This window comes from Myxocyprinus asiaticus, chromosome 20, assembly GCF_019703515.2.
Source record: "Myxocyprinus asiaticus isolate MX2 ecotype Aquarium Trade chromosome 20, UBuf_Myxa_2, whole genome shotgun sequence".
NCBI lineage: Eukaryota > Metazoa > Chordata > Actinopteri > Cypriniformes > Catostomidae > Myxocyprinus > Myxocyprinus asiaticus.
In genome coordinates this window covers 27155892-27181857 of record NC_059363.1, presented here as the reverse complement: position 1 = coordinate 27181857, position 25966 = coordinate 27155892, and the positions used below count along the sequence as shown (strand labels likewise).

General features: G+C 39.2%; 1 protein-coding gene across 8 annotated transcripts in view; it reads right to left on the bottom strand.

Moving 5' to 3' along the window:
* Window positions 1-14064, bottom strand: part of LOC127411258 (gephyrin-like) — a 137956-nt gene extending 123892 nt beyond the window's left edge. For all 8 annotated transcript variants that reach the window (XM_051646683.1, XM_051646685.1, XM_051646684.1 and 5 more), the window contains exon 1: window positions 13962-14064. In XM_051646683.1, the coding sequence (XP_051502643.1) occupies window positions 13962-14025 (64 nt within the window). In that variant the 5' untranslated portion in view covers window positions 14026-14064. The remainder of the gene's footprint in view (window positions 1-13961) is intronic.
* Between the last annotated feature and the right edge of the window lie 11902 nt (window positions 14065-25966).

Below are 25966 nucleotides of genomic sequence, written 5' to 3'. Positions count from 1 at the left end.
TAACCCTTTAAGTCAAACTTAAAAATCTATTAATGTCAAGCACTTTTCACTTTTCCAGGTATTCCAGTACTTAAATATCTAAAAGCTAAATTCAAGCACTTTAAGCACTTAGAGGATATTGTGCAAACCCTGTACATAGCATAGAAAAAAGCAACAGAAAGATGTTTGACGGGTTATTTCTTTTATGATCACATGGACAGAAAACAATGTTGCAAATTTTGAAATGTCCAATTTTACCTCGATATGGTTCGTCATTCATTTTGGTTCATGACATTTTGAAATTTGATATATTGTCCCATCCCTTGTTGGAAGTTATAGTAATATGGATACGCACAGTTGAAAATGCCCCGTCTAGGCTTCGTGTGCAATAAGTGCCTGGATTCACTTCGCCTTTTAACAGAATTAAAGAGAAACAAAAGCCTGATATGAAACATGCAATTAGCAAGAGTCTTATGAAAGCTTTATTGCACTTTAATAAGCAGGTTCAGTCCCACGTACGGTAGTTTTACTACAAACTGTCAGATAATATGTCTGTGGTTGCTAATATCATCTATTAGTCACAGCTAACACCAAACCAGTGCCAAGCACAGAAAACATCATCAACCATCTCAGTCATGGCATTCACTGTCACTCTGAAACACTCACTAACATCGAGAACACACACTCTAACAGGTTATGAAAACGTAAAGAGCGGTTTGAACAGCACAAGAGAGATTCCTTAGAAACGGGGGGTTTCTTTTTGGTGGTGGATGGGGGGTTGGTGGCTGTGATTAATGCTTGTATTCTATTATCTAAATAGAATACACAGACACGCTGTGTCCAGATAAGGCTTGAGTTAAATTATTCATCCAGACACGGGCCAACAGAACGCAGGCACGTTAAGATGGGAAGCCATCTTTAAGAGAAGCGATCATTACCGAGACACTTTGGGAGATTCTCACAGTCTGTTTCCACCATATGGGACTGTTTTACTGTTACTGATACAGTTTTAACCTCACTGTAAGAGGTGTTTCCGGAATATGATGTAAGGCCTAGCTGTTGTAATTTGTGTTGTATATTGTGAACTTCCTCACTCTATTTATCAACCTTTTTGAGATTGTCTTAACTATGCTAAGGCAGCTTTAAAGACAATAAGAAATCAACATTGATTCCATTTACTTTCTTAAAGGGATGGTTCACCCCAAAAATGTAAATTCTCTAATCAGAACGTTCACTAGGTTTTGGAGCAGACCCCATGTTTCCTTTCAAAGTATACCGTGCTGACCGTGAGCGAATATGAACGCGTTAGGCACATGCGGTCTATGACTGATTTGTGAAACTGTTTCTGTACACGTAATGCGAAATCGAATAATAAAATAGGGATATACCTGTATGATTTCCTTTTAAGGCTTTAAAACGTATGAATGGCATGAAATATAATGTTTTAAATATTAAAATATTTCGAAATAACCATTAAAAATAAGCAATTACAGTACATAATTTTGCTCACACAATCACAAAGACATGACACATCCAAGATGCTTATGCTGCCTTCACGTGCTATCGGAATTATTGTAAATACGAGTATCCCACTCGGAAGTTGCACATGAATGATCCCTCAAGTCATAATTACGACTGAGAAACTCTGAGATAATTTTGATACCCGAGTTTCCGAGATGGGATGAGTTCTAAACTCAACATGGCAGAGGAGAGTACAGTTTCTGTAGTGAATGACAGGTTTTGTTCATTTTTCTAAATACAGCTAATTGTTAGCACTTGTCGTTTTGGTCATATTCATTTATGTATATCAGTAACCATTCTATGCATGTTGTATATTTTTACACCGTGAAAATAGCTTGTAAATTCCATTACCGTCAACAAGCTAACTAAGTAATATGAATTGTGGTGTCAAAATAAAAGTTCCTCAAGAAATATGAATGAATGAACCTGGCGTCGTCCATAATTCCCGTTCTTTCCAACAAAAAGCATGTGAACACGACATACTCGTAATTACCACTTCAGAAGTGGGAAGTAGGATAATTCCGATAGCACGTGAAAGCAGCATTAGATGATCTATTCCACAAACACACAGACAGTCTATTATGTATTCAGAGTTGTATGCATCTCGTTGTGCGGATGTGTGTTTAGAGTGCCGTTGACAGAGGAGTGGTGTAATGAGTGTAATGATTAAAGGCAGATTAAAACTGCATGAGGATTATGATGCTCATTTTCAGCCTCTGCTGTGCTAACTATCCAATAGTGCTGTATTTCAGCCACTGCACTAGTACATCTGTATGTATATGTGTGTCTGTGTGTATGTGTGTTTCTATCACAGGATCTTGGCTGCTCTCTGGACTCTAATGGTGAAACACGTGATAAATATATGACCAGCCATGAACCCCTTCAGAGGTCAATTTAATCAGCAGTCAGGTGGCCAATGTGAAAAATCCACCATTTCAAGGCCAGCTTTCAGAGCATCTCGGGACAGAGAAGGGCAAAGGTCATTTCTTGATAATTAACAGCAAAAAAGGCCTGAAGTCACAAAAATAAAGCAATACTTTGATGTGAATAATATCTTGTTAGACTTGATCTTTTGTCATACAGAAATGGGTCTCATTTGAGCTAATAAATGTCTTCTAAATGAGTAAAATCCATTTCATCAAGACATATTTACAGTTTTTAGCAGCTTTTGTATTAAAGTCGCTTTGTTTTTTTTGTTTTAATCATTTCATTTTGCACCTCAAATTAAATCTCAGTCAAAAAAATAAAAACTAGGGCCACTGAATATTTCAATGAAGTTAATAGTAAAAATGATGATACGGGCAATTTCTAAGACAAAGACCTCTGTGACATGACAAGTGTTTCCATCCTAACATTTATGTAATGCACCGTTTTTAACAGGCAAGTAGTACTGCAGATAACATTTTAAAATATGCAACAATTACACTGTTTTTGAAGTATAACCATAACACATAATAAACCTCATGTGTTAAAATGAAACTGGTCAGGTGCAAACGCATACAAGCATGCCTGCTAAGCTATAAGTGTTTTACTGAAAACGCACTTTTATACACACTTTCTACACAGATGCGGGACATAGTTCAAAATAGTCACTAATATTCCTTTAAATTATGATATAGGGAGGGATACAACCAACCAGACAAGTTTAATAGTTTGTTGGATGTATTTCCGTTAAAAAAACTCAATGTCTATTTCACCACAAACTTGAATGATCAACTTGTCTATAAGAGCCAGTCACATATTCTGTGTGTAAAACATGCAATACACAGTTGAGTTCACACACTCAGTGTAAGTGGGAAGCGAAGCATAGGCTAGACGGCATGGTATAAAAGTCCTGCTGGATCATATTTCCCACTGCTCCAAATCCCCAGCAGGACACAGACAGAGAGCCAACACGTTCATGAGCCATTAAGCATTTATGAATGGAGCTTGTGGTGTGGTAATCGAGGCAGGCCATCGAGCCAACCCAGCAGGAACACATTGCGAGAGGACAGGAGAACTGTCAGTCACAAGGGCAACCAATAGCGTGGTGGAAGATTAACTTAAACGCGATAAATGTGTTATGAAACAATGATAAAACCATGATGAAAATCCTACATGTTTGTGAATAATTTTGCTTTCAAGTTTATAAACATTATGTAGAACAGCAGGCAAAATATTGTTTGCATGGAAGCATATTGTCTTTAAAATATTAGCAAAAATAAAGAAGTTTTTATGTGAAATTATACCCAAAATATAGAATAACTTTGCACGTACAGTAGGCAAATTCTCATTCTGTACAATAAAAGTCAAAATAAAGACATGTTTGCATGCATTGCAACTGTATTCTTTTTAGGCTTTTATTTCACAGAAAGACAATATGCTTTTTTATGCCAAATTATTATTTATTTCAGCTAATGAACAAAGACAATACACTTGCAGGCAATAAAGGGCTGGGCGATATGGTTACAAAAACTTAGCCTGACATTTTTCAGCCTATTGACAATATTTGATATACAGTACATCTCAATAATTATATATTTGCTCTGAAATGGCATAAAATATGTCCTCGTGACAAATCTTTTGTCATCTCCTTTTCTGTGATACTTTGTTGCATTTTTTTATTTGTATAATAACTTGTAGCAGTTAAAAAAAATTGGATTTGCGAGAAAGTGTGAACCTCCAGCACTTTGCCTTCAAGTTCATAATCGACCTTGTCTCATAGAATGAAAGTAAAACTAAAGTGATGAGAAGAGACACAAATGACGTGGTTGCTTCAGAAAAATGTTTGCTTTTTTTTTTTTCAAATTTGCTTTTAAAACGCTATCGGTTAGATTTTGGCATTGGTTAAAAGTAAGAATGTCTGTTTTGTTCACCTCTCATTTATGTTTTAGGACACTATGGGTTAGGTTTAGGCTAAAGTTTTAGGTTGAGGAAGTATGTTTTACTCATTAAAACATCCATCTAAAATTTACCTTATAAACCTCATAAACCTTATAAACATAATTTCACTTGTTTTTGGAGTCCCCCGCTGGACATTTCACTAGGAAACTGCAGCCAAATGTGAATGAAGCACGTCATTTTGTTTTCAAAAATGTTGCCATGGTAGGGGTGGGCGATGTACTGGTAGACATGATAAACCCGGTAGAAATTTCACAACTGGTATACATTTTGAATTATCGTCTCTGGCAAGAATTTTGATTACTGTCTCTAGCTTATTCTACTGATGTTACACGTATGCACACATTCTGTCAGAGAAATGGAGGAGGAAGGTGGAGACTTGAAAAAGACAATTGAAGAAACATGGACAGGGGTTTCAGGAACTGACAATTTTTCGGCAGCCACCCAAGAGAAATTTACCATAATTTAACTGCGTGAGGGATAAACATTTAACTGCACAATATAACTTGCAAAAGTGTGGCAAAGGGCACTTTTTAAAAAATCTGTATTGGCCAATCTTAGCATTAAAAACATCGGAGATCAGTATCGGCCTCAAATTTTATTTTCAGTGGCCAAATAAAAAGTGCATTAAAATCATTGCTATATTTACAATATTACTTAATTTTATATTGCCCAGCCCTAATGCAAAAGTATTATTATTATTATTATTTGGCCATTATTTTACATAAAGACATGCATACATGGAATATTATTCTAAGATGATAACCAAAATAAAAAAAACAACATTGCATGTAAGCATGGTATATTTATGTAAAATAATTGCCAAAATGTATCAACCTAATATGAAACTGTAAATCTACATGCATGGAACTGGGTATAGTACTTGCATACAAAACCTCAGTTTCAATTCTTCCTGTACTGGTTGGACTAAGTGGGCCCCTTAGGCATTTTAAAGAATACATCATTGCCAAGGGGCTACAATACAATGGATACTTACATTAAGTATTTCTCAGTACGAGCTATGGCTCTCTAAACGGCAGAGAGATGCTTCAAAGATAATCCGCTTCAAAAAGAAATTCTTGTGCCCATGCTGAGAGAGCTGAGCTCTAAACATATGCAGATAACAACTGCAATGGATTTATCATGAGCATGCAATTTAATCTCTTTCACATCTAGATGGAAATCCCTCGATGGAATAGATTAATAATCTACCAAAGTGGCGACATAAAAACCTCTTTTGATTGGTCTCTCTTGTTGCATAGTAGGACAGATGTGCTATCGGCTACACCTTTCTATCCACCTTATTTTTCAGTGAAACTAGGGCACCGCCATTATTAACCTTGAATGTGGACCACTTCCGGTATCAGCCACTTCCAGCTATTTTAGCGATACAAAAATACTACATTATGCTGCTTTATATTATAGGCTGGCAATATATGTCGTCATATTATTATCATTAATTATGATTTTCATAAACTCATTGGATTTGAACGCATATAGTTTTTCTGTATATTGCATTTTGCCATCGTTTTATCACACACTGTTGCACAGGCAGAACGAATGAGAGATCAGGCGCTGACAGGACAGTCCTCCACGCCGTCTGACACACCTCTACAAAATGTACACAACCAGAGAGCAGAAAGCCGCTGGGCAAATGCTGCTTCAACTTCATTTACACCAAAACTGCATCTTGTTTCATCTTGGCAAATTAATAAACGCCTTTTACTCTCCGTTTTTGTCAGAGAGCATTCTCGCTTTCTTAGCGGTGTATAGTAAACAGACACGCAGATCATCCCATTCAGCATGGCTAATGAAACATCGCCTTTGGAAATAAACAAATAAAGGCATCATCGGAGGTTATGCAAGTACATATAAATGGAGGTTTACATGGAGACAAGAAACACTGCATCGTCACTATCTTGGTAAAGTAAGAAGCAGATTTTATTACCGTCTCTTCAATACAACACACAGCAACAAGTGAATGATTTACATACTCTATTACTATAAATGCTAGAGTTAGAAAATTATCCAACATTAATCCATCATTCTGCTGTACATCCTATGGTTGTGTGATAGTTTATAAACTTATATCACTAAATTCTGGTATTATTATCCTTCTATTTATTTACATTGCGATCAATAACAGTGGAACTTTTACACATTCGCCAGAAATGCAGCCACTGCTTACTTCCACATTGCAAAATAAGGTGGATAAAGCACAACACTTTCAGAAAACAACATTATTTATGAACACAAAATATAGCCATAAGGCATGATATAGTAATTTACATTTACATTTATTCATTTGGCAGACGCTTTTATCCAAAGCGACTTACAAAAGAGGAACACATAAGCGAATCATCTTAAGGAGACAGTGGTACAAAAAGTGCCATATTACAAATTTCACTAGCATCAGAATAGCATTCAAAACAGATTAAAGTGCAACAAGGAAATCTTTTTTTTTTTTTTTTGTGACTGGTTAAGTGCTCATGGAAAAGATGTGTTTTTAGTCGTTTTTTGAAGACAGAAATTGAGTCAGCTTCACGGATGGAGTTGGGAAGGTCATTCCACCAACGTGGTATGATGAAGCCGAAAGTCCAGGAAAGTGTTTTGGTGCCTCTTTGTGTTGGTACAACAAGGCGACGTTCCTTAGCCGACCGCAGGCTTCTAGTGGGCGCATAGCTCTGCAGAAATGATTTTAGGTATGCTGGAGCAGACCCAGTTACTGTTTTGTATGCCAGCATCAGAGCCTTGAACTTGATACGTGCATCAACCGGCAGCCAGTGAAGAAAGACAAGGAGTGGTGTAACATGCGCTCTCTTTGGTTGATTAAAGACCAGACGTGCTGCTGCATTCTGGATCATTTTCAGGGGTCTAATTGCACATGCAGGGAAGCCTGCAATGAGAGCGTTACAGTAGTCCAGTCTAGTTATGACAAGTGACTGAACAAGAAGTTGTGTGGCATGTTCAGAGAGGAAGGGTCTTATCTTCCTGATATTGTAGTAATCAGTGACTGTGCGTCCAGAGTTTTTCAAAACACTTGTTAACTTTGAAAAATTACTGTGATCTTCAAAAACTTGTACAATGAGGTCCATACACCTTATATCTGCCTCTATGGTAAAGGGGCAACAAACCTTAGAGTACCAATGCCATATACTGTATATATATATATTATAATATTTATATTATGTCGCTGTGTCAACATGGAAGTGGTTATTCGCATAACATATACCATAACATATAACCCATATTTCCCTTCAGTCAACAAATTTTTGTTTTGATGACTAACGTAAGGCCCATTATGAGTTTGTTATCTGTGTTCTTCTGGGCTGATATTGTCTGAATTTCAAACACTTGTGAATTAATGCCCCTGTAATTCAACACTGATGGCTTCGAAATGATACCTGGGGACTGACATCTGAACTATCTTTCATTAAGGCTTATTAATGGCAACTGTTGACGTACAGCTGAGATTAGATCTTGGCAGAGGCCCATGTCTTTCAAATTCTCTCAAAGTCTGGCACATGGGTTCCCAATTGCTATTCAAGTGTCTGTTCCTTCACCGGTGGAGAGTTTCAGGAGGTGTTAAAGATAGCTGAAGTGTAAACGCTTGAGAGTCTGTAGCTATGGGTTTGTGTGCGTTTGAGCATTAGCGGAAAGATACCCTTCGGGAGGGTGCTAACATGCTGTGACACCGCAAAGGCCTTGAGTAAGTACATCTGAAGGTAGTTTTCAAAAAGGGTAGTAAAAGTATGAGCAGATGACTGGTGACTAATACTTTGTGAGAATCCATTATAATTCATGTATAATAATAAAAAAATTAATTGGTTACTATCATTATTACGTGGGAAAATAGCCCGACAGGTGCTAAAACTGCAGGTTAAGCTACATTATCTATGATATATGATAATGCAATACAATACGCCTACCACAAGGTGGTGCTGCCTATAATGACAATCCAGCTAGGAATAGTTGAATGTTAAGGCTAGGGTATACTCTTGTTTCCAGGTGCCATTATGTCTTGCACATTGTGGAGCACTCTAGCCTTTTCAAAGTATACGTTTTTAACGCATGCACACTATGACTGCTCTGTGATACTAATTAGTACAGTAAACGGGAGGCTATGCACAGATGACGCGCACAGACACAGACTTTTCGTATGTGTGCTGGTGACGAAATATGCGTCACACGCACTGAGCGAGAGTCGTAGCAGTTTCCGGAAACTTTGGTCTTTGGTGGTTAAAGATCTGGGCAAGTAACCCTTAGGTTAAAGGTACATTCAAAAGCCTGAAAGGGGTGATTCATAAAGTGGAGAGTCAGTGAGATCCGCTATCACCATAAAGTGCAACAGTGCACTTTTCAGCTGTCATGGCTCCGGAAATATTTTTTCCGATTGGGATTTCATAAATGTCTTTATAAAAGAATTCTAAGCAATTAAACAAACCAACCAGCTCCGAGGTGACGCACAAAATTGCAAACTGTGATTTGAAGCAAAAAAGTATTTGAAAATTGAATAAAAAAAGACGTGGGCATGAACTACAATCCCATGAAGCACTGTGAATGACATAATCTAATTAAAAACTTCGGAAATACACCGATCAGCCACAAAACTAAAACCACCTGCCTAATATCATGTAAGTCCCCCTCGTACTGCCCAAACAGCTCTGACCCGTCGAGACATGGACTCCACAAGACCTCTGAAGGTGTCCTGTGGTATCTGGCACCAAGACGTTAGCAACAGATCCTTTAGGTCCTGTAAATTGCGAGGTGGGGTCTCCATTGATAGGACTTGTTGGTCCAGCACATCCCATAGATGCTCAATCGGATTGAGATCTGGGGAATTTGGGGGCCAAGTCAACACCTTGAACTCTTTGTCATGTTCCTCAAACCATTCCTGAATGATATTTGCAATGTGGCATGGCACATTATCCTGCAGAAAGAGGCCACTGCCATCAGGGAATACCGTTGCTATGAAGGGGTGTACGTGGTCTGGAACAATCTTTAGGTAGGTGGTACGTGTCAAAAAAACATCCACATGAATGTCAGGACCCAAGGTTTCCCAGCAAAACATTGCCCAGAGCATCACACTGCCTCCGCCGGCCTGCCTTCTTCCCATAGTGCATCCTGCTGCCATCTCTTCCCCAGGTAAACGATGCACATGCACCCGGCCGTACACATGATCTAAAAGAAAATGTGATTCATCAGACCAGGCCACCTTCTTCCATTGCTCCATGGTCCAGTTCAGCTCACGTGCCCATTGTAGGTGCATTTGGCGGTGGACGGGGTCAGCATGGGCACTCTGACCGGTCTGCAGCTACGCAGCCCCATACGCAGCAAGCTGCGATGCACTGTGTGTTCTGACACCTTTCTATCGTGGCCAGCATTAAGTTTTTCAGTAATTTGTGCTACAGTAGCTCTTCTGTCAGATCGGACCAGATGGGCTAGCCTTCGCTCCCCATGCGAATCAATAAGCCTTGGGCGCCCATGACCCTGTGGCTGGTTCACCGGTTGTCCTTCCTTGGACCACTTTTGGTAGGTACTAACCACTGCATACCAGTAACACCCCATAAGACCTGCCGTTTTGGAGATGCTCTGACCCAGTCGTCTAGCATCACAATTTGGCCCTTGTAAAAGTCACTCAAATCCTTACGCTTGCCCATTTTTCCTGCTTCACACACATTAAATTAAATAACTGACTGTTCACTTGCTGCCTAATATATCCCACCCCTTGACAGGAGCCATTATAATGAGATAATAAATGTTATTCACGTCACCTGTCAGTGGTTTTAATGTTGTGGCTGATCAGTGTATATAAAACTGTTGATTTTAAAGGAATAGTTCACCCAAAGATGAAAATTCTCTCATCATTTACTCACCCTCATGCAATCCCAAATGTGTATGACTTTCTTTCGCAGAACACAAACAAAGGTTTTTAGAAGAAAATTTCAGCTCTGTAGGTCCATACAATACAAGTGAATGGTGGACAGAACTTTGAAGCTCCAAAAAGCACAAAAAGGCAGCATAAATGTAACTGTTACATCTCCAATGGTTTAATCCATGTCTTTAGAAGTAATGTGATATGTGTGGGTAAAAAACAGATGAATATTTAAGTTCTTTTTTACAATAAATCTCCACTTTTACTTTCACATTCTTCTTCTTTTGTTTTTTGGTGATTTGCATTCTTTGTGCATATAGCCACCTAATGGTAGGGGCTGGTCAAAGGTGGAGATTTATAGTAAAAAAGGACTTAAATATTGGTAGGCTTCTCACGCACAACCATTATATCGCTTCTGAAAACATGGATTTAACCACTGGTGTCGAATGGATTACTTTTATGCTGCCTTTATTTTCTTTTTGGAACTTCAGAGTTCTGGGCACCATTCACTTGCATTGTATGGACCAAAAGAGCTTATATTCTTGTAAAAATCTTAATTTGTGTTCTGCAAAAGTAAGAAAGTCATACACATCTAGGATGGCATAAGGGTGATTAAATGAGAGAAGATTTTAATTTTTTGGGTGAACTATCGCTTTCAGTTGTTGATTATAAGTATAGAAAGAATATAATTAACTGATTGCAAAATTTTCATATTTACACAAATAAAAAAGTAGTTTAAGAGTGTCAGGAGACTGACTCAATAGTGTCATTCAAAATGCATCACGGAAGTGGGTGAATCTTTCTCTTTATGATTCATGAGTAGTTGTTTTTCACCTGGAATTCCACTATAAATTTATTTTTATTTTTTTATGTTTTTTAATGAATTTGAAATAACTCAAACCGATGGCTTCAACAGGAACATATACAATTTATTAACAACCTAATAATAAGGTTTTAAATTAAAAATAATTGTCCTTATGGAAAAGAAATTGATTTTTACTTCCGGACCACAATGTTGTGCTCTATTGTGCCCTTGAGCAAGACCCTTAACCCCAGGATGCTCCAAGAGGTGCTGCTCCTGATTTCCTGTCTGTGTCTGTGATTTCCTGTCGTGATTTTCTCAATGATGAGAACGTACCTGACTTTAGTGTATTCGTTGAAGCACGACAGCTGTTCAGAGGGAGGAAACAGAAAGGAGTCCTGCCCACACCAGCACATCACTCTGAACACCCCAGAGACAGGCCCTGACAGCATCCACAGTCATGAATGTAACTCTGATTCTGCCACCTTTGTATGGAAAGATGAGAGCTGGGAAAGACAGCGGAGGAAGAGATCTAAAAGCTTGTGCTTTTATTCTGTGTTATTTCATGTATCGGATATCAAAGAGGAACTGATAGATGTTATAGATCTGAGCTTCTATAGTGAGCAACACACATCTGCAAAAACTTCCCATCTACAGCTCAAGCAATCGGAATGAATAATGTTTTGTCAAGCATACCTGATCTATGCAGTAAATACAAGGCGTTTACAACATAACAAATTCAGTCTCCTGACGTGCACCATTCAGGAAGCCGCTTGTTGGATAACCATTTTCTATGGTCACTGAGAAACAAAACCTAAAGCCTCTGAGCTCAGCATTCAACTAAAACCTCAGGCCAGAATTCTGTATTTGTATTTTTTATTCATTCAATAGTTTTTTTTCCCCCAAAACTGTACCAGGCTCTGGATGCTATATGTAAAACATTTGTATTGCCACCAGATAGGACTGTGAACCATGATAATGTTTGCTTGGAAACCATTCGGAGAATCTGCAGAGTGTGCAGACTCACTTTCGACTGCTACCCCACAAATAAACACAAAAACAAATCAACTCTGAATAGCAAGAAATCGATCGTTTCTAATTCGGATTCTGTTTCTCGGTGCAACTTATAAGGCCTAGGAAAGGTAGATGTTTTAGAGAGCTAATTTTGGACTAGCGCACTCTATAAACCATTGACACCGAATCTGAATACCCCTGATATGCTTCCGTTTAACCAATGTACAACATCTCAAACGAGGATGCCCCACAGGTCAGAAGGGTTTTGCTCATCAATGCACAACCATCTAGAAATGGTGTTCTGTCTGCAATAAGCCTGTTCACTATTAAGTATGCACGCTCCGTAGTTCTAGGCAATTGGTCCCATTTTCGTCTCACTCTACAGCATCCATACTCTCCCGCTTCCTGGCTGCCTTCTTTACGCACACACACACACATTTACACACACATAGAGTTCCTCATCAATAAGCGTGCACTTTCACGAAATGCCCCTACACAGTGAAGGCATGCTAACCAATCTCCTAGAAGGGCTAGGCGTGACTGTGACTAATGATGGACTACATCAGCTGATGTTAGCATAAGAAAAAAAGAAAAGAAAAAGGGAGGGGGTGCTTATAATGTCCTCGGGAAAATCCCCCCTCACATTTGCAAACCTATTTCTGTTATGGGTGTATGATGCTCAGGAAACCGTTGCGACAAACACAAATATGTAGCTGAAGACATTTCAGCACCAAATAGCGGTGGACAGCACCCTCGCGATCAGCAGTCATGCTTTGACAGGGCTGTGAGCGCGCGAATGTGTATCTTTATGTATGTCTGTATGTGAATATATCTGTATTTGTATTTTAATATGTGTGTGTGTGTGAGAGTGTGGTGGGGGGAGGGGGATTCCCATATACTGTTTTATGCCATCCCCCCTCTCGACAATCATCGCAGAGGCTCGCGCGCGCGGAATATGCGCGCGAGAGAGGCGAAAACACGCCGAGAGGAATAATGAATACGTAACACACCGCAAAACTCACTGACATTTGCATGCAGTAACTGTGTGCATTTCACCACTCATTCCCTCCTGCTCCCGTGAGGCAGCAACGGCAGCGCTACAGCGATTTTTAACGGGAAGGCGGCGGTTGCATCCCACCGTTTATGGCAAAAATTGGGGTGGTGAAGAGGGAGCGATCAATGAGGGCGATTAAAATGCATCTAAATCGCATGCATTTAGTTAAAAGTCATTATCAGTAACCTTGAAAGTCGTGTTTAAAATGCATTTCTGATTTAGCTGAGTGCATAAGCACAGCTGGATCTATTGCATGCAAGCTCGAGGTCTTTAAATATCTCGGTGCATGTGTACAAATAAAGCCTCAGAGTAAACCCGAGATGCTGCTGTGCAGAAATCCATGGAGAAAAAAACCCCACTGCGTGACCAACTCCAAATACCAGCACTGCCAAGCATGCTAATATGAATGTAAAAAAGACATATGGCAGCGATCGGTGGGTTCATTCACAGATGTAAGTGGGTTTTCCTGCGTTCTGTTTTATGTTAGTTGGATGTCTTCTGTGCAAGGCATGAATAATTCATCACACAAACTGTTGTCTTGACACTGAGCTTTGCTGCATGACAGACCAAAGGCAGATCTCATATAGCAGGGTACATAATTGCACAGATGCATAATTGAATTAGAGAATATATAGAAGAACAAACACAGAGATTTTGGTCAGCGTCGCCTACAAACGAGTGGAGGAACGCAAGCGATAGGCACAAGTCGCTCAGATAGAAAACACCACTGTAACATATCACCACCAGCACGACAGACCACAGCGGGCTACGGCATGAAAAATCAGACCAGGACGAGCGATGAGACGGAAAAGGAGCTAGTGTCATTTCGTATTTACCTGTTAATATTCCAACTCGGATTTGGTGGTCGTGGTTGGTTAAAATCATCCCGTCTGACGCCATGTTTAACAGCGCTCTCGCCCGCACTGAAGCCTGAGCAGAGCCGAGAGACGAGAGCATCGAACTCAGGGGGAGGAGTCAGGCGTGAGCAGCCGAACACTCGCTGTGAGGTGTCTGAGTGAGTGAAAAGAAATATATCTTTCACAGCTTGTTGCCTGTATTTGAGTTAAGGACATAGCTTGACATGTTTTTACATTACATTTTTCATAGTATGCCCAGAAGATAATTTATATGATGAGCATGATATATTAGTGTGGACTCTTTCTTCTTTTTTCAATATCTGCAGTAGCCAAGAAGCCTGTTTCCTGTCTTCTTGGTGTCATTTCAGGTGTTTTTTTTTTTTTTTTTTTTTTTTTTAACCATACTACCTTGAAGTGGCAAGATAAGGAATATCCTCTGAATATTTCTTTTATTAACCCTCCTATTGACTTAAAGGAACAGTTCACCCAAAAATGGAAATTCTCTCATGATTTACTCATCCTCATGCCATCCCAGATGTGTGTGACTTTCTTTCATCAGCAGAACACAAATGAAGATTTTTAAAAGAATATTTCAGCTCTGTGGGTCCATACAATGCAAGTGAATGGGTGCCAAAATGTTGACACTCCATAAATCACATAAAGGAGGCATAAAAGTAAGGCAGAGGCTATTTGCACTAAGTGTAAAAAGCAACAAAAAGCCTCTTCTTTGCACTCAGTGCAAATAGCGTTAGATGCTATTTGTACACAAGTGCAAATAGTGGCAGATACTCTTACACCCCTGTTTAAATACTAACATACAGTATAGTGGCATCACTGCAGCATTTTTATTGTGTTTATTTGGAGTCCCACAGACACCCTACACCAACCCCTAACCCTACTTTATAAAAATTAACCATGGTTTTACTACAGTAACCATAGTATCACCATGGTATTTTTCTAGTAAAATCATAGTAACCACAAAGTTAAACATGGTTACTATTAACTACTATTAACAACATGTTACTGTAGTAACACCATGGTTAATACATCATAACTATATAGTTTCCACCAAAACACATGGTTACTACAATATTATACAGTAAAACCATGGTTAATTTTATCCAGATCAAATCCACTCAACTCCCCGATCTCCAATGTGACAACACATACACATACCATCGTTTCACCCAGTGCTACTACAGCTGTATGTGGGTCTGCAGTTTGTTGTAAAATCCTGTGTTTCCACCAGACTATTGGAGTGCAAATAGTTAGTGTAAATAGCCTCTGCCAACAAGATGGCCTACTTGTAATTAGTGTAAATAGACACTCCGTAAAATTAATCCATACAACTCCAGTGATTAAATCCATACCATCTGAAGTGATATGATAGGTGTGGGTGAGAAAAGATAAATATTTATGTAAATGTTTGCTAAAAATTCTTCATCCTGCCTACTAGGTGGTGTATGCATTAAGAATGTGAATCACCAAAAACACAAAATTTAAAGTGGACGCTGACTGAGCAGGGAGGAGAATTTGTAGGCCTAGTAAAAAGGACTTAAATATTGATCTGTTTTTCGCCCACACCTATCAAACCGCTTCTGGTGACTTTGATTCAACCAGTCTTATGGATTACTTTTATGCTGACTTGTGCTATTTTTGGAGCTTCAAAATGTTGGCATCCATTCACTTGCATTGTATGGAATAAAAGAGCAGAGAAACTCTTCTAAAAATCTTTGTTTGTGTTCTGCTGAAGAAAGAAAGTTATACGCATCTGGGATGCCATAAGGGTGAGTAAATAATGAGAGAATTTAAATTTTTGGGTGAACGATTCTTTTAAGAAACTGCTCCCTCCCTTTGTCCTTCGAGTTCTTTTTAACCCAAATTGAAAGACATTAAAAATGCATGAACTCTTGATTAGTGTACAACCGCACTAAAGACCCCCTTTACGAAAATCTGTTTTATTGCCCCATAGTGTGTAATGCTAGGGAAAAAATGCCAAATGCTGAATATTAACAGAGTAACATAATTGTTTTAAGAATGTTTTTTTTTTTTTATAAAAAAAAAGTTTAAAAACTTGGCAAAAATTGGCCAGGTATATCTCAATTTACATTTATTTCAATCACTTTTGGCATTTTGTAATGTCAACTATATTACAACAATTTTGGATTTATTCTGCTTGTAGAAAATCAACAGTGTACATCATTTTAGTTACAATTTTAGCACATGCTTATGTGATGTCCCAGCCTAGGCTGTGCCTGTATGTGTGTGTGCTTGTGAGTGTGTGTGGTCATTTCAGATAGCGCTTTGGCTGAGGGGTGTTCAGAAGTGGGTGTTGTTTGGCGGCAGCGTTCTCTCAGGGCACAGAGTTGCACCATGACATTGCTCTGAGCTCCAGTCTAGCACCCAGTTTTGCTTTGTTTCTTTTTATTTCTTGATTTGTTTGTACACATTCAGATATGCAGCACTAAATTTGGCTCATGCGCTTGGAAACACTAATGATTAACATTTATACTGCCTTGCATTACATTTCAAGGTTTGTTCGTTTGTGTTAAAATAAATGCATTTTTATTTCTTTTTTAAAATTTTGGTCTCCCTATTTGTTACAGCCTTAGAGCCGGGTTGTAAAACTTATTTCACAAATGATTCTCTATTGCCTTTTCCAGTTGTCAAAATGGGCAAAATTTGCACATCAATTGCAACAAGTCCATTCCTTACCACTAATGTCAAACTATTTGCTGCAGTTTTACAGGGGTTTAGGAAGGTGCCATAATAGATATTTCTTCCATCTAATATTTTAGGGGAAATTTATGCAATAGGTTTTTTACCATTGGGGGGCCTTTAGCCCCATTGTTCCCTATCATATAAAGTTATGTTAGTAAACTTATTTACTAACCTATTAGCTGTTAAAACTGTAAAAAGGTACTCTCTCTGTGTGCTTGTGTGTGTGGACGTGTGTGCACAAACCCCATTTGAGAGAAAAGTATGACATTTGTGGGAAAGATGAAATACCCAGTGAAACAAGTGGGGAAGCTAGAGAACAGTTTGGGGCTAGGGGCTAAATTTGAGAAAATGTGAATTATTTTTAGGTCATATTTGATTCATAGATGTACGAAAAACTATTTAAAGCTGTATAACATTCATAAAGTCTGAAAGTGAAAGGTCACAACTGGTTCTTCCCATATGGGTTAAAAAAATACTTTTCTTTAAAATAAGCAAAAATCTAGGTTACAGTGCGGCACTGATGAAAATTCTCTCATCATTTACTCACCCTCATGCCATCCCAGATGTGTATGACTTTCTTTCTTCTGCTGAACACAACTGAAGGTTTTTAGAATATCTCACCTCTGTAGGTCCATACAATGTAAGTGTAGGTCACCATTCACTTGCATTGTGAGGACCTATCAGAGATTAAATGTTCTTTTAAAAATCTTTGTTTATATTTTGCAGAAGAAAGAAAGTCATACACATCTGGGATGGCATGAGGGTGAGTAAATGATGAAAGAATTTTCATTTTTGGGTGAACTACTCCTTTACACTAAGTTACAATGGAAGTGAATGGGGCAAATCCAAAAACATTAAAATACTTAGTTTTGAAAGAATAGCCAAAATACATGAACAATGTGTGTGTTAACATGATTTTAGCATGATAAAATTGCTTACAAACCTTTTTTGTGTAAAGTTATAGCCAATTTTACAATTTGTTGCTGTCACAACATACTGTAACATTGTTACCCAAAAACAACCGTAATATGACGATTTAAACAACTTTGCATCTCAAATAATACACAGTTTAACAGAAGAATTAATGCAAGTGCATTTCTGCTTTTAAACCTTCAAAAACATTGGCCCCATCCACTTCCATTGTAAGTGCCTCACTGTAACCTCGAGTCAAAATTTTTTGTGGTAATCAACATTATGCCACAAATGCTGTTGACTTAGCATAACTTGTATCGAACCCAGAATATTACGTAAACATTATTGACTTCCTGGGGTAAAAATGGACACAGATGAGGTGGAATTATGAAAGACTTATTATTTTAAATTATCCTATTTTAAAGGAGAAAAGCAGTTTCCCTCTGCAGAACCGAGATGATGCATTCCCATTGTTAGTCCCTGTGACGAGACAGGATAGGAATGAGGATCTAAATGCAGCTTTAATAACACAAATAAACTCAGAATATAAGGAAACAAAACACAGGGAGCCGAGCACAGACTGACAAAGAAAACAGGGAAAACAAGGGCTTAAATACACAGGGGCAAACAAGGGAATGAGGAAAACCAATCATAAAATTAAACTACAAAAGGACTACAAAACAAACATGAAACAGGAACAGGGAACTAAAGATTTTCAAAATAAAAAAAGTCTAGACAAAAAACAGGGAATACATGACAGAACCCCCCTTTAAAAGGAACTGATTCCAGACGCTACACAAAAAACAAATTGTCCATGGGGTGTCGGGGAAACAGGTAGTTCAGGGGGGCACAAGGGGCACAGAGGAACAAGGCAAAGTCAGGGAGGCTTGAGACCAAGGCAGAGCCGGAGGGATGGAGAGCCAGGGCGATGCTGCAGACTCTGAGGACTAAGCTGGAGCCAGAGGTTCAGAGGGCTGAGGTGGAGCTGGGGCCTCAGAAGACCGAGGCAGAGCCAGTGGGAATGAGGACCAAGGAGACCAGAGCAGATCTGGCAGGCGGCCAGGAGACCAAGGAGATGACCTCAAGGTGGGGACTGGGTCAGGAGTCCTGGTAGGCGGCCAAAGGGCCGAGACAGGGTCAGGAGGTCTGGGAGGTGGCCGCAGGGCTGAGACAGTATCAGGAGACCTGGGAGGCAGCCACAGGACAGGGACTGGGTCAGGTCCCTGTCAGAGGCTCAACGAAGGCAGGCGGAGCCGGGGGAGGCGAAGCCATGGAAGACTCGAGACAAAGAGTCCTGGATGACTGGGAAATGACCTCCGTGGTCGTGGGCAGAGACTCGGGAATGACCTCCGTGGTCATGGGCACGGGCAGAGACCCGGGAACAGAAGCCTTTCTTCTCCTCCGTATGGCCGAAGTTGGCAACGCAGGCTCTCGGACGGACGAGGCAGGCAACGCAGGCTCTGGGATGGACGATGCTTCCAGCTCGTTGGCCGTGGCAGGCGTGGGCGCTGGCTCTTTGGCCGTGGCAGGCGTGGGTGCTGGCAATTTGTGAGGTAGGCTCTTCAAGGCCCTACGCACCTACATCAGTGGCAGATCATTCAACTTGGAGACATGGGCCATGGAAGGCTTCGAGACAGAGGCCGCGGGAGGCTTGGAGCAAGGAGTCTTGGAAGGCTTGGCTGTGACATGGCGTGGAGCAGACCCAGATGTTGCCTGGAGCAAGGGAGCCGTGGAAGGCTTGGAGCAAGGGAGCCGAAGATGCAGGTTTTGGCCCGGGTTTCCTGCCATAATCCACTGTGTAAAGGGAACCGCAAAGTTCCATAGCCTTCTCCACATATTCGTAGAGTGTCCAGTGAGGATCAGCCAGGGGCATTAGTTCCTTCAGTGCACTATTCAGACTGGTCCGGAAGAAAACCACCAGAGAGCGGTCTGGATAGTGCACTAAATTCGCTAGCTCTAAAAAAAAAAAAAACTCACGGACGTGATCCTCAACTGGACGGTCCCCTTGTTTAAGGAGCAGAATTCTAACAGCCACTAGATCCATTTTTGGTCAGTCTTTCTGTGACGAGGCAGGAGAGGAATGAGGATCTAAATGCAGCTTTAATAACACAAAGAAACTCAGAATATACGGAAACAAAACACAGGGAACCAAGCACAGAGCATCAAACAATACATGCGAAGATTAACAAAGAGAACAGGGAAAACAAGGGCTTAAATACACAGGGGCAAACAAAGGAATGAGGAACACCTGGGGAAACAATCAGGGGAAAACCAATCATAAAATGAAACTACAAAGGACTACAAAACTAACAGGAAACAGGAACGGGGAACTAAACAAGATAAAAGTCTAGACAAAAAACAGGGAATACATGACAGTCCCATACAAGAGTTGCTTTTGTGAAAAGCTAACATTGATGTCTACTCCCCTGCTGAAAGAAAACATTTTAACCAACCAGCCTAAGCTGGTGTGGTGATCTCAGCTGGTTTAAGGAGGTCCAGCTGTTCTTCCAACCTGACAAACCTGGTGCTCAGCTAGTTTAACTGCATAGCTAGTCTCCCAATCTAACCTGCTGAACAGTGCCCATAATCCCTCTAAAACCAACAAACACACCAGCCTGGCCAAACTGGGAAACCAGCTCAGACCAGCAAATTCCACTGATGCCAAATCTTTCCCCTTCTTTCTCCCAATAGAGAATGACATGGTGGTCGCTCACCTTCGGCATTTTGCTACCCATTAAAGGTGGATGTTTACTGATGATATTATTGCTGTGTAGGTTGTCTGTGAGATGGATCTCGGTGAAGGAATCCAGGGGAATTGGTACCTGTATTAGAAATTAATTACACACTTTATTGCATCACAGAATCACTAGCTGAGATAATGGGTTCGGCACTAAGTTGCACAGCTCCAGTGGAAACACTCTTGCTTTATTAACATGAGCACAAGAGCACTATGGGAAATACCAAGGAAGGCAGTGGAGAAGCTTGAGTCATATCCATTAAAGGGATAGTTCACCCAAAAATGAAAATGTTGTCATCGTTTACTCACACTCATGTTGTTCCAAGACTGTATGGCTTAGGCAATGTCCACACATATACATTTCCGTTTGAATACGCATTGATTGTGCTACATTTATACCTCTTATCCACACTAGAACAGTGTTTTCTTCCACCAAAAACGGGGCGCTTCGAAAACACTCTCCATTACTGCATGCTTTGGAAAATAATGACGTTTGGAATATAATATAATGAAAGTGAATGAGGACTGTCAAGCTGCAAAAAATTTAAAAAAAAGAAAAAAAAGGAAAAAAAAGCATTATAAAGTATTATAAAAGTCATCCATACAACTTGTGCACTATATTCCAAATCCATCCAATATCCATTGTATGAGGAGCACACCAAAATGTCAATATTCACTGAAAATCTTGACATTCACCCTAGCTCTTCATGAGAGTTTGAGATGTATGTCTGTTTTGTGAACGAATCACTCCTTTGAGTAGGGTCTTTTAAACAATTTGATTAATCCAGTTCACAAAACCAGTCTTCATTTTTGGACGAACAATTTCTTTATTAGACATGAATGTTTGCTATGGTGGTCTTCTTTTTGCTGCTGTTGCAAGGGTCAGAGCAAACATTTTCAGACAAACTTGGCTGATTCTAGATCAGCTTGCACCAACACTATACAGGAAGTCAGACTTTTCTGGAGTTGAGTGAAAAGTCAGCACGTCAGCAAAGACCTCGTATAGGACAACGGTGCTCTGCAGGTCATTATTTAAGCATTCTTAATTGGCAGCAACCTCAAGCCAACAAAATGAGTGGCTGTTTTCTGCTGGCAGAGCACAAAAACGCTCTTTATCATGATCCATCTCTGCATCTCTTAAGTATCCATATTAATCACCAACAACATTGTTACCAACACTAATTAAAGCACCTAAGGCTATATGGTCGCTATAGTTGTTCCCAAATGAAACTTCCTTGATGGCAAATACTGTTGTTGAGTACTGAAGGATATTTTAACCTCTCAAAAGGTGATTTATTGCTATATATTAATGCATGTTGTGGATATAACATTGCAATTTGCATTTTAACTTGAAGTGGAAGCCAGAGAAGGCAATAATAATTGGCATTTGCCAGATATTACTCTTTACCTCTATTACCCCATAACTCTAGTATCTTGCAAGCAGTGTCTTATCTTATGGCCCTCCTCTACTTTACTGTGGTGTATTGCAATAATAGAGGATAGCCTTCCCTTCCTACTATGGCTGTCTTGAATATTTCCCACTGTTAGCACTCTACGAAGAAAGCCTTAGTTCTGTTAGTTGAAACTGCTCTCCAATTCACACATATGCAGGCAGAATTTTAACCAACCTGACTTCCAAGTAGGCTGTACACCCTCTTCCCAAGACCATTACCCTCTTCCTTGCATTCTCTCACCTCCCTCATCCCCTCAATATTGTTCTGTCCCAAGACTGTCTTTTCATTACTCTCCCTCTCTCTCTCTCTCTCTTTCTCTCTCTCTCTAGACTCTTGCATGCATTTCTATGCTGGTCCCAGCTGGTTTATGCTGTTTAATAGTGGTGGACTGCCATAGCCATGCTGTTCAACAGCAAAAAAATAAAAAAAAAATAAAAATAAAAAAATCTACAAAAGCTAGCTGGTGATGCTGTTGGTCAACTAAGGACTTCTTTTTGGTATGTTAATAGAATAGTTTGCCAAAAAATTCAAATGTATATATAATAATACATTTCATTATAGTCATAGTTTACTCACCCTCATGTCGTTCCAAACCTGTATTACTTTCATTCTTATGTGGACACAAAAGGAGATGCTTTAATTAATATCACAGCCTGTCTATCATATACAATGGCAGTGGGTAGCAGGGACTGAAAATGGTTCAAAGAATGAAAACAAAAACGAAAACAAACTAAATTTTTAGCAGAACATAACTGAAAACCGGAACAAAGTGAATTTTAATTGTGAAAACTTTATTTTTAAATGCTGGTAACTGGTTATAACCAGATAATTTTGTTTCGATAATTTTTTCATGAAACTAAAGGTCAAAGGGTTTATCACAGTACATTTTTGTAACTACACCACTTCAAAAAATGAAATGTGTGCTTTGATACTGAAGGAAACTGCTGCATCACACATTTATTTGCCTAATTCCCCATTGTGAATGACACATTCTCTAAATGAAGCCCTTTTTAACAACTATGCATAATTACTACATATATATGCACAGCTAATTCAGATACAGGGAAAACATTATTAGAGGCAGTGTTGGGCAATGTTACTTTTAAAAGTAACTCGTTAGAATATTGCATTACTTTGCGTTCAAAAAAGTAACTTAATAAATTAAAAGTTATTTTTATGGAAAGTAAAGCATTAATTTACTTTTTCTCACAGTCATTTTCTCATCTGCTATGCTATGCATTCCATAAAAATAAGTCATGCATCGCATACAAGAGACATTACAGGTCATGCTAGCTACTGTACAACACTCATGTCAAAACAACGTAGTAAACAAACAGATGTTTAGAAAGTAGGTCTTCATGTCATATTTATAATAAAGAATAAATAACATGAATATGCGTGATTTGTTTTTCCATCAACATGGCAGCCAATATTAATAATGAAGAATAACCAAATATTAATAATGAAGAATAACCACTGTCTTATCTAAAGCAGCAAAGTCCAACACTTGAACCTGCATCATATATTTCATCATGTGCTGTGCCCATCGACAATGTCAGAGTCAACTTGAGATGTTCTTCAGAAGTCAGGATAAAATTCAGTGGGGAATGCCAGCCTAACATGTTCAAGGAATAAGTCTGATGAATAAATAAATATTTTTCACTTAAGTCTTCTCAGTGCAGCTTGTTTTGAGTTGATCCACGGTGCGTACAGACGCCACTGGTTGATCGCATACAACTTTAAAGATACATGTTGATACAGCTTGAATGGAATCGTTTTTAATGCTACCAAAATGTCATAAAAACGGTTTGTTTCATGAATCAAACTACTTGTTTATTATAAAACAAAACTGTAGAATATTTTTAGAAACTAAGACATTTTCTCTGCATACACAACTGATGTAGAACATTGCTCGGAGCCACTGATCCAGAGTCAGCTTTTCTCATCCCATTCTCCCAGTTACAGGGAACTGTAACACGGAGCAGTTCGGCTGCATAAGTCAGTGAATTGAGCGAGTATTTCACTCTGCGTCATGGCCAGTGGAAGACTAGTCTTATATTCTCTCTCCTAAACACGTTTACTGATTTTTTTAATGCAGTGTGTATAACACATGAATCAACCGCATTTCACTCAACCGAATTTTGACCTCATGTTACTCTAAAACACGAAATGCGCATGCCCGTTAGTTGATTGACAGGCGATGTCTGTATCTAAAAGGTGATTTGCTCTTTTACCTGCAAGGCGGGACTTTCTTTCTACATCCGTTGACTGTTGGGTGCAAGAGCTTCTTGGTTAGGCGTTCCAATTTCTCCTATTCATTTAAATAGAAGTCACTTGTCTCTCTCTCTGCTAAATAGTCTCTGGCCTCACACTCTATAGAACTACAATGCCAATCATGCACTACGTCTCCTCGGCGAAGTTTGCACAGTTTTACTCCTGATTTCTCGCAATACAGGGACAGTAGAGGTGTACAAAAGCAACGCTTTATTTAAAAAGTAACTCAGATAAAATAAAATAAAAAATATAGCGTTACTTCACTCGTTACTCGAAAAAAGTAATCTGATTGCGTAACGCGTGTTACTTTTATCATGTTACCCCCAATACTAATTAGAGGTACAGTAAAAAAGTACTTTTCTCAGTTGTTTCCAAGTCTTCACTGAATTATTGTTAGATATGATGCATTCATACAGATTTGATGCTGTCAGGTTTTGACTGAGAAGCAGATCTGTAAATATAATTATACTTAACTGTTAATTAACTGCTTGTTATGATTTCTCTGCCGATTAATCCACCACACAGGGAAAAAATGTATTGATTATTTTAGTGAGGCAAATGGCTTATTTTGAGCTTGTTTTCCAAACCATGTTGCTTATTTCTCTTGCGAGATCTGGCAACACTGTAATAGGTATTTCATCCACCCCTTAGCACAGAGTACTGTTGTTTTAAAAAGAACATTATTAACCATTCTTTTATTTTGTTCTAACAGGTAACCTTCTGGAAAGGAGGCTGCAGAACTTCTGAACCGGAACGAAAAATACAGTTTTTACTCAGAACAAACTGAAATGAAAAACATGTATTTTTTAGTCCCTGGTGGGTAGTGCCTTACTTTAAAGCTTAAGAAAGGTCCCAAAAGTATCATAAATATTAGTCCATTTGACTTGTCTGTCAAATTCCAAGTATTCCAAGGACATATGATAAGTCTTGGTGAGAAACAACCCGAAATATATATAATTTGTTAGCTAAAATCTTGACATCCCTTGCACGTCCATGAACGCTATGAGAGAAGCTCATTCACAGTGGCACGCATGTTCGCATGAGAATTTGCATAATTTTTTGTGCCAAAAATGAAAGTTATCACAGAAGCACACACCAAAACCTATTGAATGCCTTAAAAAAAACATGAAATATGATCGCATTAACTATGTTTATGAAACTTTTGGGTCCTTTTCAAGCTTTAAAGTGAGGCACTATCCACTGTCATTGTATTGCAAAGACATCTTAAAGGGATAGTTCATCCAAAAATGAAAATGTTCTCATCATTTACTCACCCTAATGCCTAATGCAGATATGAATGACTTTCTTTCTTCTGCTGAACACAAAAAAAGGTTTTTAAAAGAATATCTCAGTGGGAGTCACATGATGCCATGCGAGGTTCGGACATGTGAACGGCGAGCTCTGCGCACTTTGCTAGTTTTAACACTATTAATGACATAAACCGGTGAGATTCGAAACACTCTGTTCCATAACTGATTTAGGAGGACAATATGTCAAAGAAATAAAAAACCTCGGGCTCTGGAGACATTAAAAGACACATGCTCAAGCTGATACCCCTGAGAAGGCCCTGAGCCCGGGAGCCTTCGGAGAAATGAGGGAAAATCTGTGAGAAATGTTGAACATGTCGGCAATGCTGACGAAGGTCGATGCTGACTTGGAAGATCTTGCTGTAATACTTCGATCGATTACTGCCATGGAGACGAAGTTATCTAAAGTGGTTACGAGAGTGGGGGATGTTGAGAAATGGATCGATTATCTGGAGTCATCGGAGAGGGAATTAGCTGCTAATCCACTAGCGCCCAGGTGGATTTGGAGCATGTCTGGGAGAAAATGGAGGACATGGAGAACCGTAGCTGGCGGAATAACATCTGAATCATCGGAATTCC